The 18,663-nt window shown below is 46.7% G+C and overlaps 1 protein-coding gene and 1 long non-coding RNA gene across 2 annotated transcripts in view; one reads left to right on the top strand and one right to left on the bottom strand.

The window, feature by feature from the left end:
• Positions 1–18,663, bottom strand: part of LOC144106848 (uncharacterized) — a 101,030-nt gene that overhangs the window by 43,117 nt on the left and 39,250 nt on the right. Inside the window, exons 3-4 of the mRNA XM_077639796.1 lie at positions 4,155–4,223; positions 4,008–4,061 (exon numbers count right to left, since the gene is read on the bottom strand). Coding sequence (XP_077495922.1) covers positions 4,008–4,061; positions 4,155–4,223 — 123 coding nt within the window. The remainder of the gene's footprint in view (positions 1–4,007; positions 4,062–4,154; positions 4,224–18,663) is intronic.
• LOC144106849 (uncharacterized) overlaps positions 1–18,663 on the top strand; it is a 117,864-nt gene that overhangs the window by 70,157 nt on the left and 29,044 nt on the right. The window lies entirely within an intron of this gene.

The raw sequence follows: 18,663 nt of genomic DNA, 5'->3' as shown, positions 1-18,663 counted from the left end.
TATTGCCCCTTTCCCCCGCATAAGGTTCCCGTCGTCGCTGAATGGGACGACTAGCAACGTACAGGGGATAATTGAGGGGCTTTACCCCCAGTGTCTCCCCTCTCCCGTCTGGAGACGCCAGTTCGTATGCCCTCATGTATTTGGTCGCCCTCTCCTCTGGGCTCCGAGCAAGTACGCCGAACAAACGCTGCGGCTCGCCTCCCTCTACGCCGAACCGTGTGTATAGACCTCCTGCATGTTTGTAAACAAACGAGGTGGCGCTGCAGTCGCTACGAGCTCGTGGTAAGCACAAGGCCAGGGAGTGTCGTCGCGGAGAGGTGTTGAGCGCGGGTTTTCAAGGCTTGTAGGCGCGTTTTCAGTTTCTGCGAGTCACAGCAATGGTTGATGTTTACAGCTTAGTAATTTCTTGAAGTACACCAGCTCGCGTTGGCCACATGCGGCGTATTCAGAGAAATAGTTCGCCAATGTGTATTGTATATAGAGTTAGTAGTAAACATAAAGCGTTTCTGGCGTTGATTTCTACGCTAGGCATTGAAAAAATAGGAAGTTTTTGACACTCGATCTGCTCTAGCCAGAATGATTTTACTTCGGGACAGTAGTGAGATGATGTGCTGGCGTTCTTTCGGCGGAGCAGACGTGCGCTCACCGTCTGCTGACATACGTAGGTGTCGTGCTGTGCGAAAAGTGGGGACAGCGTCGTGTCCCCATTCTCCTCTAGCTGTCCCGCTTAAGCGCGGTTTTTATCCGCAGGATCACGCACCAGCCAGACCGACTTCTCCCCTTGTTAAACTGGTCGATCGAAAAATTATAGCAAAATATTCAGTAGAAATTTATAAAGTACGCTTTCGAGATGCGTAGTCGTCGAAAATTGTGAGGTAATTTCTTTGAGGCTTTCTTTGAGTTCAGGGCCGCATTTCTTTGACCAAAACGCAAGCGAAGAGGCCAAAAACGGGGAAATAAAAGTTAAGGTTCGTTTTCTGACCTTTCACATTTTCTGCGATTGGCATTACTCACACCTTCGTAATTTCGTAACGCAAGAAAATAGAATGATTCTATTTGTGGCAAACGATTCCTCAGACGTTGAGGAGTGTAATTTATCTCTCGATTTTTTTTTCCTACACGTGCAGTATTATGTTCGTTATTTTTGTAAGAAACGTTTTCACGTAACTATGCATGCATATAAGTACATGATCATCTAAAAAAAGAAGTAATAGCGTCATATGCAGAACAGGGCTTTGTGAACATGCAGGCATAGAAAATTTGCGCACTCTCTACTCAATTATTTAAGACCTTGAGGTGACTTGACGAGGGTGTTAATTATATTTACCCAAGAACTGCACCGGGTATAGCTAAAAATAAAGGCATTACTGAAACTGGCGTAGCCGTTTCATATTTGCACCAAATTTCGTTTCATATCGCGTGCATAAATAACGAAAACACTTTTCATTGCCGCGCCCCCTCTCAATCTCGACACTTCTGTTAGTAGCACGCCTGCGGCTGCTTCTTTCCAAACAAGCTTCGCGGTCATGGACTGCATCATGAAACATGACACATGCATGATGCAATGAAAAAGCATGTGGCTTTTAGCACACTTGAGGTGCGTTATTCTAAGCACGCCAACGTGACCGCGCATGAACTTACCAGACTTTTTTCTACTCGAATCAAATAATTAAGTCTGTCATATTAAGAAACACTCTCAAGTAAATATCAAATGCCATAAAACGTGCCATTAAAATATGCCGTGCTATTAACGAAAGAACGCGTTCCTTGGGGGCGAGTGAACCTGCCGGCGGGCCCCGTGCGCACTGGCTGAAGTGATAGATGCGTGCGCAGCTACATACGTGCTTTTTTTCCTTGCGCTGTTATAAGCACTTGAAGTACAATCCATGGGGTCCTGCGCACTCTTACTGAGCCAACTCGTGACACATCGTACATTGGATCCACACAAAACGAGGCGCTGTGTTTCTCCATAATTCTTTGCGCACGAGGCACTCCCAGTGAGGTTGGTTGCTTGTTAATCGCTTCACAGAACGTTTTCTTTCAGTGCGATATCCTGCGATTGAACACTGCCGCCAACAGCCATTTCGTTCGATTTCTCGCCGCTTCGTTTTCTTGAGGCCATACCTGACTCCTTGGGGCGTTTTGTTGACACTAGCTTCGCCTTGTAAGGCGATGGGGTCAAAACGGTGCTTGTATCCGACTTTCATCTTTTTGCTTTTTCTATAGCAGGAACAGGAGAAAGAACTTGAAAGGTCGTGTCACAATGAGCGAGCTCATCGTTGTCTTTGGTAGAAGTAGGCGGGGAGCAGTTAGCGCGGGATTCTTGGTGTTGACCGCAAGTCGATGTCCCGCTGTGCTTGCCAATGGCGCTTCATCGAACACAGGATCATCCAGCGGCGCACGAGAAAGTGGCCAAACACCACACTTCCGCAATGTATTGGTTATGTTACGGATGTTTCCTGATAGTTAAAAGGCTTTGCTTACCAGCTCACCTACATTCTTCATCGTGATGCGACTCCCAATGTTATTCAGCAGCCATTCCCGACAAGGGTTGTTGTAGGCAGCTTTGAAGTCTTTGAGAAAGCTTTCGTCAAGTGGCTGTAGCTTGTGTGTTTGATACAAGCTGCTTCTTGCAAAGCACGTATGAACCATGCGTCTCCAGTCGTTCTGCTCGCCGTAGAAGGGCATCATTAGCCGCAGAGAAAGCTTTCGGTGCCGCGCGAATAGAATGTTTTCGCTGGCGCGCGCTTTCTAGAGCATTCTTATTGACCTCGCTCCATGCAGCCCTCGTCGTCTTTTGCTTGTACGTGCGGGCAATTCTAGAAAACGAGACAAAAAAATCTGAGCTAAAGAATGCACTTTGCTCGAGCAGAGACTTCAATTGCTTGCTCCGAGCGACGAACTGTCGCGCTTTGCCCTTTCCATAGGCTCTTACTCAATAAATTGTATAGTTATGAATTTTATCACATAGGGAACTGTAATTGTTTCCACAGATAGCCAAGGAAATGCAGTAACAACACAAATACGTACCTTGTCGTAGTAATTCACGGCTACGCTGTTGCACAGGTCGAAAGAAACGGGACGTCAGAATTTCGCACCTTTTAGGCGGGATAGCCACTCCACAAAAGTCGCTCCAGAATTTTTTCCGGAAGTGATTGCCGGCGTTTTCAACATAAATTTAGTGGACACTTAGCGGCACCTAAAGGTGGTGTAAGAAACCTGTTTAACCTGAAAGATTTTGCGCTAGATGTCGCTAGACGAGACATGTCTCATTTTACCCCGCCCTACCCTAAACACTGCGACAGCCCCTCTCCCTCTGCTACGCATGCGCACAACTGGCGAGGCGAGCGGCGTCTGCTCCACGAAGAGCGCAACGGTGGAGTGACGGCATGCCAGATTTCGCGCCGAGCGGTGGTGCGACCATGGCCGAGGTGCGACCACGGCCGAGGTGCAACTACTGCGAAAGAGCCACCATGCTGAAGTTGCGAAGCGGCTGGCGTAGTGTAGCTCTCGCAACAAAATTAAAAGAATATATGTGCCGCACAGATGCCTCCCAAGATTCCTATTTTCCAAGAACCATCCGTCAGTGGAACGATCTGCCCTCTGACGATGTGGAATGCCTGACTGCCGAGTCAGGCATCAATCGGTTTCAATCGGTCGACCTCTACAGCTTTTCATGTCAGTAAAGTTATCTTTCTCTATTGGCATGTTTCTACGGGTTGGTTAAACATATTGTCCAGCGCCCGTCCCATTTATTTAATACAATAAAAAGCGATTACAATTTAACATGTTGTAAGAAGAAGGACACTGCAGATGTCCCAATCTCTGATGTTTCATAAACAACGGCTGGTGTTTTGCCTAACCCGCCACACAATTCTGAAAAGGGTTTCACGAAAATCAGAAAACTTTGGTGTGCATCACGGAAGATGCGCTCGCTGACAATTGCAATGTGAGCTTCAACGCATTGATGGAAATATAAAGTGCTCGATACTCGTATCAATACTCACACCACCTTCCCTGATTATCGCCGCGGCCGCGGTCATGTTGGACGTTACAAATTGCTGCAAAAGAGAGAACAATATTTACTCTGCACTTCTTACCTCCAAGGCGTTGGAACCGCAATATAGTTGTCGAAACATTGCTAAGTAACTCACCGGGTTCAGCTTCAATGGCAGTATTGACATGTCCACAACACACGCGGGCATCTTTTCTTTGAAAGCATCCTGCGAACAATAGGTTTCTAAACAAAGCACCACGCACACCTAACTCCAGTCACCCTTACGCACATCATTGTAAAGCTATCTTAATGATGTGTACCGCCTCGTCATCTCCTTTTTGTCCTCGTGCTGTTCCACTGGCTCACAAAGAAAAGAGGTATCTCGCATTGTCATCATAAGAGTTGTCCTTTGGACAGCCACACTCATGCTATGACAGCAGGAATAATAACTTTGTGATTTATATCTATAAAATTTCTCAGAATGCCGAACGAAATTATGATTGTAGCATGTCGTTATTATTGCCGTTGTTGCCGCTCTTGTTATTTGAAATAGTGGTTTATAAGAATAAAGCACAAAATAGCTATATATTCCAAATGAACACTTGGTTTATCAATGTTCGAATTTATATCTGCAGCTGTTCAGTACTTTATATATATTACTGTCACTGCTTCTGCTCTGGCTGAATGCACGTATGTTAGAACCGTTGACAGCTATTGCCTTTGATGCAGATGAGGTGCTCTCTGAAACAGCGAATACCATTATACAAAAAATACCAGGGGCACTTAAAGATGTACGTACGAGCAAAGCGAAAGCATAGAACACTATTCCAATACCATTCCATTTCTATGCAATTTCAGTTTTGTTCCTTTCTCGTGGATTACTGGTCAACATTTCAGATTTTCCCGCGTTTGAGGACGTCGCACCATATCGACCAACCACGAGTTTTGTAATACCGCAACTTTTTGGGCGCAACCGTGTTTTCGTGTCGAAGAGCCATCTAACAATATTTTCATTATTAATCAGGGCAGATTACTCCAAAATTACGACAAGATAAGCGCTAGCTAATTCGCGAAATGATTAACTCAATGATGACGCCAAGTATCACGCCATGACGATTGTGCTTATGTTACGGTAGGGCTACAATCAATGGTTTTGATGTGAGAATTTTGCGGGCGGACATGAGAACTATCTTACAGCGTTCGCCGAGAGTGTTCTGCCTCTTTTCAACCCACTGCACTTTCGCAGCTGTTGCTTGCCGCATACACGCGGCGTTTCGAGCACGAAGCTCCACATCGGCTACCTACCCATGACCTCCCTACAACGCGGCTCGTGAGCCCCGTCGAAATCGGCAGTTTTATTCGTGCGAATGCATTTTTAACCGCACTTCCCGTGTTATAGCGGTGTGTGTCTGTGCATGTGCGCGAAGCTTCTGAGTGGCAAGTGTAACTGGCTCACTGAGTCAGTGGAGGACACCCCAATCTCGCTGTGATAGGCGGTGGCGTCCACGTACAAATGACGGCAGTTATGCTCCTTTCCTTTTCTCAAAGGCAGCGGGAGGCTTAGACTCCGTTGATTTTGAGGAAAGGAAGTGCGCTTAACTCGTTCCCTTGGTCAGTGGACAGAGAGGTCGATCGCCATTTGAGGTGCGTGGCCCTCGTCTCCACCTGCAAAAAAGTGCTTGTGGCGTGGCTCCGGTTAAACCTAGTGTGTACGCGATAGCGATCTACGGGTTAACGGCTTTACTTTAGTTTGGTCAACCTTTATTTTGAGGAGAAGAGTCGGTATGGACTCGCTGCTGACCCGCCTTGTACCATGCTATCAGTTTGGGATCCGTCGACGTGGCTTCGCGTAGCATTTACTACTGTCGTACTGAGTACGTGCGCTGACATTTAGCCTCTTCACTCATCGCGCATCAGACTAGGGAGCGTCATCGTTGTTGTTGCGACTGAAGGAAGAGTGGAAAGGAAAGTGCACTGGCCTGCCCACTGGCTTAAGCTGAGCCACAATCGCTGCCACGTGCAGGCAGTAGGAGAGGTAAAAGAGATGTGAGAGCAAAGATTGAAAGAAAGGGAGCGTGTCGCAAAAACCGCGTGATCTGAAGGGACGACGACGGTTTAGCAACAGATACCCCCGGTGACACGGAGCCCTGGCCACATTGGCTAGAGCTCCCAGATCCCAGCCCCGTAGGGCCAGGAAGCCACCCTCCCGCCTAAGGAGCTCTTCCCACCCCCTATTTATATGCAGCCGAGCAACGGCGCGCGGCGCGTGATCTATTGCGCATGCGCGGCTGTGACGTCACGCATGGCAGAGGAGCCGCCGGCGGCGCACCTCTTGCCCGGCGCTTGCGCAGTACAGAGCTGTCCTAGCCACGGCGAAATCGGCTTTACATGGCGTAGTGAGCTATCGCTTCCAAACCGTGCTTTCGAAAAACATTCCTTTCTTATCATTGCTATGCCGCCGGCCATTACGGAAACGAAATTCTAGAAGCCCGTGTGCCGTGCAACGTCAGTGCGCGTTAAAGATTCTCAGGTAGTCGAAATTATTCCAGAGCCCTCGAGGGTATACTAACTACCGAGCGTCCAACGTCAACGACCTTGAGGAATTCCGGCCAGTACTTCAGGAATACTCAGCCATACTAAACAACTACAAAGGCAGCAGGATGCGGTGCCCCCCACCGCACAAATCCTTAAACAAAGAGGCTGTCACTTGGAGACAACTACAAACGGGGTCACATCCAAACCAAAACACACTGAGTAAAATCCACCCCACACTTTACGAATGCAAGTGTCCGTGGTGCCATGAAAAACCTACTCTATATAACATAACATGGGCATGTCAAAAAGTCGACGTCGTTACAATTATACCAAAAACAAGTGCGGAGCAAGGGGGGGTATGCTTTCCCGCGACTGTCGCGATGATCAGATCGGCCTGCCACGGCGGGCTCAGCTGACCGCAGCATCCAGCAGATCCCTGGAGTAGGGGCAACCGACCGTTGCGGAGATGGACTCATCTGAACCGCATAAAAGCACGTGCGCAAGAGCTCAATAAAGTTATCGTATCCTATCCACAGCCCTCCACTACGGCACCTCTTTGTTTTTTTCTTACACTCCCTCCTTTATCCCTTCCCTTACGGCACGGTACGAGTGTCCACCGAGATATGTAAGAAAGTTAACGCGTCACTTCCTTCCTACCCCAAAAAAATTACGCAAATGATTCTCCAATGCGAAATAAAGTGAAGACCGTTAACTAAGTTGTTTTCACCCATGTTTCGGACAAACTAGAAACGAACGTGTACATCATGGGATTATAATTCGTTTGGCACCACCCACATCCATCTGCGACCACAGGTTCGCCTGCCATGGCCCCCGAATGTCAGCCCCATTACGGTTTCGAGCACCAATGGTCGTCGTTAAGAATCCCTCACACACACGGTCACCAGGCTTAAACTCGACTAACAACTTTGTGTGCCGAATAATACACATTCGCCTACCACCACTTCGAATCCTCTGCGTCAAACGGGTGAGCATAATTTTGTCACTAATGGGGACCCCAAGTGGCACCAGTCCAGACACCCGCTCATACGGTACATAGAGGGTGTGTCTTATTTATCTTTCAGGATGTAAAAAATTCTCCTGCGTAAACTACTTGCCTGCTTGATCTCAACTACAGACCATAGGGTAGCTTATGGTAGTCAGCGCTTTTCAAGACATAATATAAACCTCAGAACTTGGATGAATTGTCCAGAATCGGCGAGTGAGTGAGTGAATAAACTTTATTGCTCTAATAAAGGAGTCTTGCTGCTTGCTCGAAGATTGCCGATGTCTTCCATGCTGAGCGTGGTTGGCGCCCCTAGTCCAAGGCACCGCTGTCCCTGGCCATCCGGCATGCGTGACTCACTAGGTCTCTTTGGACCTTGAGCTGGCTGCTGGTTAGCCTGTCCTCCAACTGCTCCGCATTTGGCTCTTCGTTGCTTCGGAAAGCTACATTGTGTATGCATTCCCATGTGATACGATACAGCGTGGGGGTTACCCCGCACCACGGACATGTATCCCTATACTGCTCCGGATACATCTTATGTGTTTTGGAGTCTTCTCCAACATGTCGCTTCATATTGTGTTAGCAGATGATGTGGCTGGGGATATTTGCTTCTTCTGCCTTTGATGAAAAACTGCAGTTGCCTGCGCGGTGATATTTCACTGAGGCGAGCGGGAAAGCCGATTTCAGAGGCTTCGCCATCTGGCTATCTGCGATGCAACCAATATCCCTACTCGGAGCTGGGTTAGCTTTCGCAGTACCCTAGATGGCGAAGCCTGTCAAATCTGCTGCTCCGCTCCCCTAGACAAAAATTCTCCGCGCAAACGTCTGCTGTTTTTCGCCAATTCCGGACGATTCAGGCAAGTTCCGAAAACCGCAGACTATCATAAGCTGCCCTACGGTGTGTGCTTGAGCCGAAACAAGCAAGTACATTGCGCTGGAAGATTTTTCACAACCCAGATAAATACGGAGCACCCTATATATATAGCGGACCGCCAGCATAGAGGGTAAACCGGCCCCATGCCGGCCCAACGGCAGCGCGCGCGCTATCACGTGATGCGCAAGGAGGAAGGACCGAAACACGAAAAAATTAAGAATAGGCCATGACGTCACTTCTTGCCAAGCCGCGCCTCGCAATCGGGAGATGATGATGATGATGATGATGGCCTCTGCTTGAATGGCACGTACCCACGGTGGGGGATTGGCCAGGGTACATTGTTGATACAAACGCAAACATGGGTAAGGAGTAGAGTAATTGGATAATTTTGTGAAGACGCAAATTTGGATGAAAAAAGGGGAGTTAGCTTGCCTCTGTTGTTTCTCCTCGTCTTTCTCCTTCACCGAGCTTCGGGGCACTAGAGTCACTGGAAAAAGATTCCATTGACTCTATGGGGCGCCTTTCGCGCGCGGCCCAGGCGGCTCCGGTAACGCGCTGTCACTCAAAAGAGAAACTTCTGAAAGTGTAGTCCGTAGCTGCGTTGGTCGCATCTTCAAAGTGGTTTTGAGAGGCTGCGACTTAACATTAGAGTGTCATAAGCAAGCTGTTTACTTTCACGCTGCATGTCGCGTACCCGACTTTTCGGTTTCTCAAATGACCATTTCATTGAATCATCTGCTTACGAAAAGCGAAAAGTTCTGCGCAACGTTCACCTGTTCGCTTTCTTAAAAATAAGCTCCGTCGAAAATGGTCTGATACCGTACACCCTTGGCATTGTCGCCTCTAGTCCGTTTTATGGATGGTGCAATCCTTACGCCTTTGGTAAGAGCAAAGCTTGACATAGAACTAAAGTGCAGCGTGCATGTACCGAATGCGTCATGAAGCGCAGAATTTACTTAAGTAGACTATCAGTACATCATCCATGTGCTGACAGTGCAGTACGGAACATAGTGATGCAAATACGTGTATCATACCTCGTATATTGCCCTGCATTGCTCGCGCAATATATTGACGGTAATGATTGATAGGGGCAGCGATTGCGGATGCAAGATGGTAAAAACTCGGTAGCAATTGTTTGACGAAAATTTTCATGAAGCTTACTCAGTTAAATAATTGTACACTTGTATTTTGCATAAATCTGCAGGCTGACTACACTTAAAGTTTTTTCAAGTAAATTCACTATCTGTCTTCAAATTGTTCAGGTTTTTCATTTAAATATGAAGGTGGGTATGTTATGTGTTATTTGCACGTGTTGCTGCTGCTTTATAGATATCTTGTTTTCTTCATGTGCTTGCATGCGTGCTTTGCATGTTGTGCTAGAGAATACTTACATTCTTTTCAGCTAGCATGGCATGACTGCGATCATCGCAAATTGAACATGGGAGGAAAGCCTCACGGCTGTTGCCAATGTTTCGCCAAGAGGATTTGTCTTTTTCTGCGCGAAGACAAGTCCTCTTGTCTAAACGCTGGCAAGCACCCTTAGGCTACAACCTCCCTTGTTTGCTTTGTGTTGTCAAGAAACCCCTCTACCTGCCCTCCCTCTACTATGACTTATTGTGATTACGCATGAATTGATTTATGTGCAGATGCGTAACCAAAGATTATTAACAATTAGTATTTTTATCTGTGGAGTTCACGTTATGAAGCTGTCTTGTAGCTACAAGAGATTCAACGCTGAACGCCTGTCACGAATTGTTTTCACCCATCTCGGGTCTTTAACACTGACGCTCAGCACATGGACATTTTTGCTTTTTGTCGCCAATGAAATTGGAATGCTGCAGCTGAGATAACACATGCAACTGATGCTAAGCAGCTGAATTCTATAGCCACTGAGCCACCACAGCGAGTGAAGAAGCATTTCGATTTCTTTAACAGTCTTGTGTAGCATTTTGAACAATTAAGGTGATTATAATCAGACATGTGCACTTTATGATTTGCTAATGTCAGTGCTATTTCACATATTTTGTGACAGTACTGTTTCATTTTCTTTCTGTGCATACATGGGTTTGGCTTTTGTATCATGCGCTAGCAGCAGGGCAACTTGCATTTACAGCTGGTAGCAAGATTTATTCGATCAAAGCGTAGGATGTGTCACACCACCCCCTCATTTTCATGTAGAATAATGAATTTATATACACGCTTTCTGAGACATTTTTTTCCGTACTTATTTCTTACTCTACACTATGAGTTAGTTTCATAGCTTGATTGTGCATTGCACATTTAGTTTAGTGCATGCAAGAAACATAAGTGATCTATATTTTTAAACTGGGTTAGGAGCAGGCCATCTTGTGTTTGCTCCGAAAATTCTGAAGTTTTGTTCTTAAAGTCTAGCATTCCACAGGTTTTAAAAAAATACCACTTCACAATATAGAACTTACATGCAGTTTCTAAATTTGACTTGCAGTCACTTTTTGTATAACGCTTGATAATATTTCGCTGTGTACTACAATTGGCGAGTAACAGGGTTGTTTGCTTTTTATGTCTGTTGTTTACAACCAGCATCGCAGTTGTGATATTTGTTGTGCTAATCTGTACTACTCATCTCTGTCAAAGCGTCTGCTGTCAGTTACTGGGTGGTGGGGCTACTCAACCTACTTATATACAGCTTTTTCCCACTTTCCTTACCACATGTCAGGTATCATATTATTTTGTGGTAACATAAACTTCAAACTTCTAGTTATGTAATGTGTGCATGCCACTTTTATGAACGCATTTTGCTGTAGAACAGCAATATCCGCAGATGACAGCCAATAATTAACATTCACACTTAGCACTTCTTCACCCAAAACATTTTTGCTGCTTTCAGTGTGGGGTACCAGTGTTTGCAGTGGCTTAATGCTACTATTGCAATACACTCCATATGTGTTCAGTGGCGGCTTATGTTGATCGAGAGAGCCTTAATAAATGTTTCTCACCAAAATGCACTTGTGGTGTTAATGCATTACTCAGGCAATTGACGATATTAAAGAACCAATCCATTGCAAACACCAAGACTTTCCACATTAAGTTGGCCACACTCGTTGGTCTATACTCTGCAGAAAATAGGTGACCATGCTTAGAACTATAAAGCTAAATAAGCTACATTGGATGCGCCCTTCATGTGATGGAGACGCATGAGTCAAGTAGCCGATATGCGCTCGGCAGCGTTACTCCAACACGTCCCTTATTACACAAGATTTCCAGTTATGCAGTGTTCTGCAAAGGTTGCACGTGCACATCGTGCTTCGAGATTTAATGTAAACAAGTGCATTTGAAGAGTAGGAAAGGCCTAAATTATAATTTCCATGAAGATCGTGTTTTATGTGAGCTGCGCAGAAGAAGCATGTATTAAAAAAATCTATTGCAGTCTAGCTGTAGGACTCGGCGCACAATTTAAATGTGTATAAATAGTTTAGCATGTGCATGAGTTACATATTAATTCTTTTCATACCTGCACTTGGAAGAAAATCTACCCTTGTCAACAATAACTTCCGCGCTAATAGCATACGTACACTGCAAACGACGCAGTTTGTTACTTTTCAAATAATCAGATCTGACACGCCTCAGTAGTTAGGAAAATCAACTAACAAATTGCCAACGAAAAATCAGCTATTATCAAATCTGCCGTTGTAATCATACGTCAGCACCCAGAACGGGCGAGGAGGAGGGACCCCGCGGCCGACGCTGTTCAAACGCATCGTGACAGAAGACATCTCGAAAACGCAGCGCTCACCGCATTACTCCTACACCTACCTCCCACAAATACACAAACCGGCGGAAAGGTGCGGTGAATCTTTTCCGACGCCAGGCCGAGAAAGGCAATAGACACCTTTAGCAAACATTATACCGTGTTACCGTTACCGTCACCGGAGTACAGGAATCCCGCCAACCGGTAATAAGCGTGCGCTGATTGGTCCCGGTACGGAAGGCTTGCGCACAGCTGTCGGGCACCTCGCGCCAGCTGGCGGCCTCTAGGCGATCTGCGCATGCGCAGTGACGGCGCGTGGGCTCCCGGTACTCCGATAACGGCCACACGGTGAACGGTATGCTAAAGGTGCCCAAATCGCGCGCCGCTTAGCGCAGCGCGCCATCCTTCTTGAGACTACCATACGCCGTGTGGCCTTCGACAGGAAGCTCAGCATTGCCGAGAGCGGCCTCATGCTTCAGTGCTGTTTGCCGACATGCAAAACTCCATTGATCGAAACAATCAACGCTTTTGCGCGTGTCGAAGCACGATTCCGGAGCGCAACTTTCACGAGATGATTTCAATGCATCCATCGCTCCTCATCACCACATCAATTTTGACGAACAAAATATCAAATCAGTGGCTGTTCGGCGCATTTTTAACAATCCTAGATGCATGCATAACGTCATTACGCGAGGCATGTAGGCTTCAACACGCAAGGGCGAACACACCATGCCGAAAGCCCATCCACCGCCACCGAGAAGCACACTCGGGCCCCGAGCAACAACGACGCCGTACGCCGTTGCTAGTGGCCCGAGTTTTCATATCAACAACGACACCACTGCTAGTGGCCCGACATTTTAAGCCTAAATTTTGATGTCACTTCGCCACACTTTCGCCAATGCAATGGGAACACGAAGGGCTTCTCCTGAGTTTTCCTTCCTGCATGGAGGTGCGGCTTTCTGATCACATGACCGGCCGCCATCTTGAAATCTCAGACGGACAATAAACGTTCTAATGCGAGTAGTAAGGGCTAATGGTCTTAAATAAAGCCAGACATTTTGTCAACGAGCACATGAGGGAAGAGAGTAAGTAGGGAGTGAAAAACGGAAGGGCGAAAGAGGTGCCGTAGCTGCACGAAAAAGGTGCCGTAGTGCAGCGTTCCGGATAAATTTTGGTTAACTGTATCACGCGCGCAAAACCGAATCACGCCATCGGAGTTCAACGAAAGCCACCTTGCGGTAACAGTGGCAAGCATGCTGGATGGATGGATGTAAAATAGGAGAGTCTCGTTTGAAATGGGACAGTGGCAGTTGACACCATGCTCGGCTTTTTTTTTTTTTTTGAAGGAATCAGTCAATGATCTCACTGTTATCTAAACCAACCATTTTTCTTCAAGTATCAGTTTTAATGCTGAACTTGCATCTTCACTTCATGCGTGTCTTTCCCGCTCGCCGCCATGTGTCCTCCTCTTGTTTCATTCCCACCTTCCTCTCTTCTTTACTGCGTGTGTACCTCAATGTGTACATTGAGAAGTGAAGCAGTTACTGCGCGGTTTCCTTTCCATGAAAAAAAGCAGTTTTTTCATGTTCGCTCACTCGCTCCTCTTTCTACACCCCACCCCCCGCCGTAGAGGGGACGAGGAAGGACACTTGGACTACACCACAGTGACCATTGCATGAATGCAGGAGAGCTAGACAAACAGCTATAAGAGTTTATTTTCGACAGACACTATTCTACTGTAAAAGAATATGAACTCGGATGATCAGAGATAGAGTAGACATGAACTACCTTAGCAGCGACTGCAAGTTTTTAGAGATTTCAGACAACATTGTGGATGTACGGAAGCCCCTGAAGAAAATACCTGGGGAAACTTAAGCTCCATCCTATGGATATGACGCGATATTGTCAATGGGTACCTTCAGCAGCCTGGGGTTATTTTTAAATACCTCTTCACAGACACGGACATTGTTTTTTTTATTTTTTTAGATTTTTATTACTGCGTTAGAATTAAAGGGTCCCTGCAAGCGAAAATAGCGAGCGTCATCTGTCACTAGGCAGTGGCAGGTAGCCCGCTTACCCACCGCCTCTATCCGTCCCCTGCCAAGGGGCTGAGTAATGCGGAGGAGCGACCTCTGCGGCTCCTGCAAACAGGAACTCTTCTCTGTCCTGCCGTGCACTTTGATCCGAACAGAGGAGGGTTTTTCCCGCACTGTGGAGAGATCTGCGATATCTTTCACATGGTGTGGGTATGTACTAAGAATCCTCACCTTCCCCTTTCCCCTACCCCTACCCGAGAGGCATGGGAGACTGCCCTTCTCAACTGCTCCACACTCGAGTCCCAAATGGCTCTGGTGAAGCGGGCGCGAGACGGGGCCTCGTCGTGCGGTGTCTGTACTAAGGATACCGACTATGCAGCGCGGTATTCTGACTCCGAAACTCTTTTTTTTAGCATTAAAAAGTTTTTCGCCACCACCACCGGGAAAAGAATCAACTTAGTACACTACTTTTACTAATTTAGTATGCTATGTCGGATATAATGAAACCCAATATGTCACCTTAGACATAACGGCCTTTGGTGTGCTAACCTAGAATATCACGAACCCTAGTAAGGCATATCGGTTGAAAAAACCTTAATGAGTTAAGCTTGGATATAAAGAGCTTTCATATTCTACTTCATTTATAACGAACCTAAGTATTCCATCTCGGATATGACGAATTTTAATGTCTCGACATCGGAAATCACGAACCGAAGTAAATAACGATATAACCCAGAGCATAACGAAGCTCGTATGTAACAAACGTTTGGCTGCTAACGCATTTAAACGATCGATCGAGGATTACCTAATAGTCTTTCTTTCACATTTAAACAAAATCATTTCCATTTATTTACTGCACTAGCAATAAGTCTCGCCCTCACCTATTTCACCAATGTCTTTCTATTTAGGTGCCCCCTAGGGGGCAGATGTTCCCTCGTGACGTCCTCAAAGCCTGCCCAAAGGATTTTGAGCAATCTGCCTCTCATTGTAGGCGGCAGCTGAAATGCTGATTGGTTGCTAGCCTTTGATTGGGAAGAGCAGCCTGGGTCGCACGAGGCCCACCGCTGGCAGCACCTGCCACCACAGAGCAGTGGCGCATCGTTTAGCCGCTGCACCACTGCATCAGGAGTGGTATGGGGACTCCCAGTATCTATAAATTTAAAGTAGAGCATTAGCAATTCTTCATACATGAGCTCTAACCCATCATCGCTATTGCGTCGTGCTGTTTAGGTGCAGCTTACGGGTCCCCATTAGTTTAGTATGCTATAGCAGCAGGGCCCAGCCTCATCGATTTCGACTAACCTCGTCTCGAGCCCGCTTCCTTGAAAACCGAGCCTGTAACCAAAACTGAAAGCAAAGTTGAAAATTAGTTAAACCTGGAGTGACGCTATAGCTGCAGCTGGCCGAGTGGAACTTGCTCAGTTGAACTGCATGGACAGCCTTTCTCCGCTCCGTTTCGCTGGGCGTTTCTTCTTCGTCGTCCCACTTGGCATGGCGCATGTGCACAGCTGTTGAAGCTCGGTTTCGCCGGCGCACCACGCAGCCGGCAAAAGCATGTAACAAACTACGTCGCTGGTCACGTGAACAACCACGTCACGAACCACGTGACCAGCCGCGGGTAGCTGCTCCGCACCACGTGACGAACCGCGTGACCACGTGGTGGTGGTGGCACCGCCAAGGTGAAGCCTCGAAAGGCTACCGTAATGTAGCCATCGCTACAAAACTGACTTGTTAGGGCATCAGGTTCCTATTTGACCTCACGCAAAATCTACCGTCCTTTGCTGTTACGTTCTTCTTTCATATTTATTTTTATTTTTGAATTTCTATAACTTATGATTATCGTTTTTCCGCAGTAGTTAATTTTTGTATTTTATCTCTAATTGAAAAAGTTAATGTGGATTAGCTCAGCTAATCCAGGATATACAAAGCGAAAGATGCCGGCGTTCAAAGTGTTCATTGGCGATGGCGTTGACAATGTTTTAGATGGCGATGGCTTTGACGAAAGGAAGGGCGCCTAACTTGCTCCCTGGATATTCGGACGCCTCATACGAGTTTGAAACATGTGGCAGGGGTGAGAGAGAAATGTGGCCTGAATGCATTAGCGCTGACAGCGTTGGGGCTGACATGTGCAGTGCAACTGCAGCAATGCAATGCAACTGCAGCAATTGCTAGGCCGCAGAGTTTCTTGGTGGGAACAGCCGAAAAAACCAAAACGCAGACACAGAAAGGAACACACAGAACGTAGACGAGGCTGACTGTCAACTAAGCTTTTTATTGGAAAATCCGCGCTTTTTGTTTCCTTGTCAAAAAGATCTTGCTTTTATCTCCCGTGGGGTTCGTTCAAGAAGGAAATTTTTTTTCTGGATAGAGAGATGGATGGTGTGCTGACGCACCGCTGTCCTGTTTCCCGTATCGCCAATGCCTCAAGGATCTCACGTGTCAATTTGTCTGCATACCTTTTCATGACTTGAACTTCATGCAACTTGGGCTCACACTTGCGCACTTGTTTGCCTTTTTTGTTTTCTTTACAATCTCTGCAATGCAGGGCTAGATTGCTGCTTGGGGCACCTAATAGCGATGATGCATGTTCTCTTATCCTATCATTAAGGCACCTTCCCGTCTGTCCTATATATTGTTTTCCACAGGCCAGAGGGATATTATAAACCACACCTTTAACACACTCGCTGAATCTTGTTCGGTGTGCGATCTGGCATTGCTGCTTCTTTTGCCTGTGGACTCGAGCACACATGCTCATTGCCTTGTTCGGTGCAGAGCAAACAACCCGGACCACGTGCCTCTTGCCAATCTTCATGAGGTTGTGGGTCAATCCATGAACATACGGAACCACAGCTAATTTCTCCCTTTCAATGCCTTCTTCATGTCCACCTTTCCTTTCTTGCACTCCTTTCACTTTCCGCAGCAAGCTTTCAGCTACGCTGCTAAGCATCAGAACGGGATAGTCCGCATTTTTTAGCCTTTCGATCTGCCGCCGAAAACTTGTCTCCATCTGATGCTCACACGATTTCTTCAGAGCTGAAAAGAGCGCGGCACTCGATATTGCCCTTTTCACGGTCTTTGAATGGCTTGATGAAAAAGGGAGAAACTGTTTCTTCGCCCTAGGCTCGTACCTCCAACATAAGTGTCCGGGTTGGAATTCAAGGCGTAAGTCCAGGAATTGCAGCGAATCCTTGGCTGGAAGCTCTTAGGTGAATTTCAACTCTGGGCAGGTTTTGCGAAAGGTCTCCAGTACGCTATCCTTGAGTCCCTCAAAGTCTGTTGAATCCTCTGTTCTGCACAGAACCAAGAAATCATCAACATAACGGAAAATCCGTGTGACGCTATTTTCTGTCACAGATTCTTGTATTCTCTTGTCGCATGCGGCCAGGTACAAGTCACTGAGTAGTGGTGCTACCTTTGAGCCGATGCTGACGTCTCTTTTTTGGACAAACAAGGAATCCCCATGAGCGACGATCGTAGAGCCAAGATAAGCGCGTAGCAGCTCTAGGAACCCTTCCACCGACACTCCGGCCGAGTTTTGAAATGAAATAACTCCCTGCTCTTCAATGGTTTCTCTAAGTATGGTCATCAGTTTCTTGTGCGGAATTCAATAATACATTTCTTCGATGTCAATCGAGAACCCGTACATTTCGGTCGTATTGAACCCTTTTACCTCAGACGTTACTTCTTCAGACTTCCAGATTCTAAAAGGATCTTCTACCCTCAACAGGGAAAGTTGCTTGAACAAGTGCTCTGACACCAGCTTCTGCCACGTGTCTGCTTCTGAAACGATGGCGCGGAAGGGTGTACCGATTTTGTGTGTTTTTGCATTGAAAAACACCGACAAGGTGCAAATCTTGGTAGATTCTACCTTGGAATACAAACGGCTCATATTATTCTGTTCAAGAAGCACCTTGACTCTTCTTTTAGCTTGCTTCAGTTCTTTCTCTCGACCTTGCGGAAATTTTTGTTGATGGCTTCTAATGCTCTTGTGTTGTAGTGCCGCGCTCTTTTCAGCTCTGAAGAAATCGTGTGAGCATCAGATGGAGACAAGTTTTCGGCGGCAGATCGAAAGGCTAAAAAATGCGGACTATCCCGTTCTGATGCTTAGCAGCGTAGCTGAAAGCTTGCTGCGGAAAAGGAAAGGAGTGCAAGAAAGGAAAGGTTGTCATGAAGAAGGCATTGAAAGGGAGAAATTAGCTGTGGTTCCGTATGTTCATGGATTGACCCACAACCTCATGAAGATTGGCAAGAGGCACGGGGTCCGGGTTGTTTGCTCTGCACCGAACAAGGCAATGAGCATGTGTGCTCGAGTCAACAGGCAAAAGAAGCAGCAATGCCAAATCGCACACCGAACAAGATTCAGCGAGTGTGTTAAAGGTGTGGTTTATAATATCCCTCTGGCCTGTGGAAAACAATATCAGGAGTAAAACCAGTCAAAAAACGGGACACAGCGAAGAGACGAGGCACACACACGACGACTGGACTAGCAAC

The sequence above is a fragment of the Amblyomma americanum genome, chromosome 10 (genome assembly GCF_052857255.1).
Source record: "Amblyomma americanum isolate KBUSLIRL-KWMA chromosome 10, ASM5285725v1, whole genome shotgun sequence".
Classification (NCBI taxonomy): domain Eukaryota; kingdom Metazoa; phylum Arthropoda; class Arachnida; order Ixodida; family Ixodidae; genus Amblyomma; species Amblyomma americanum.
This window is presented reverse-complemented; position numbering and strand designations above follow the sequence as displayed.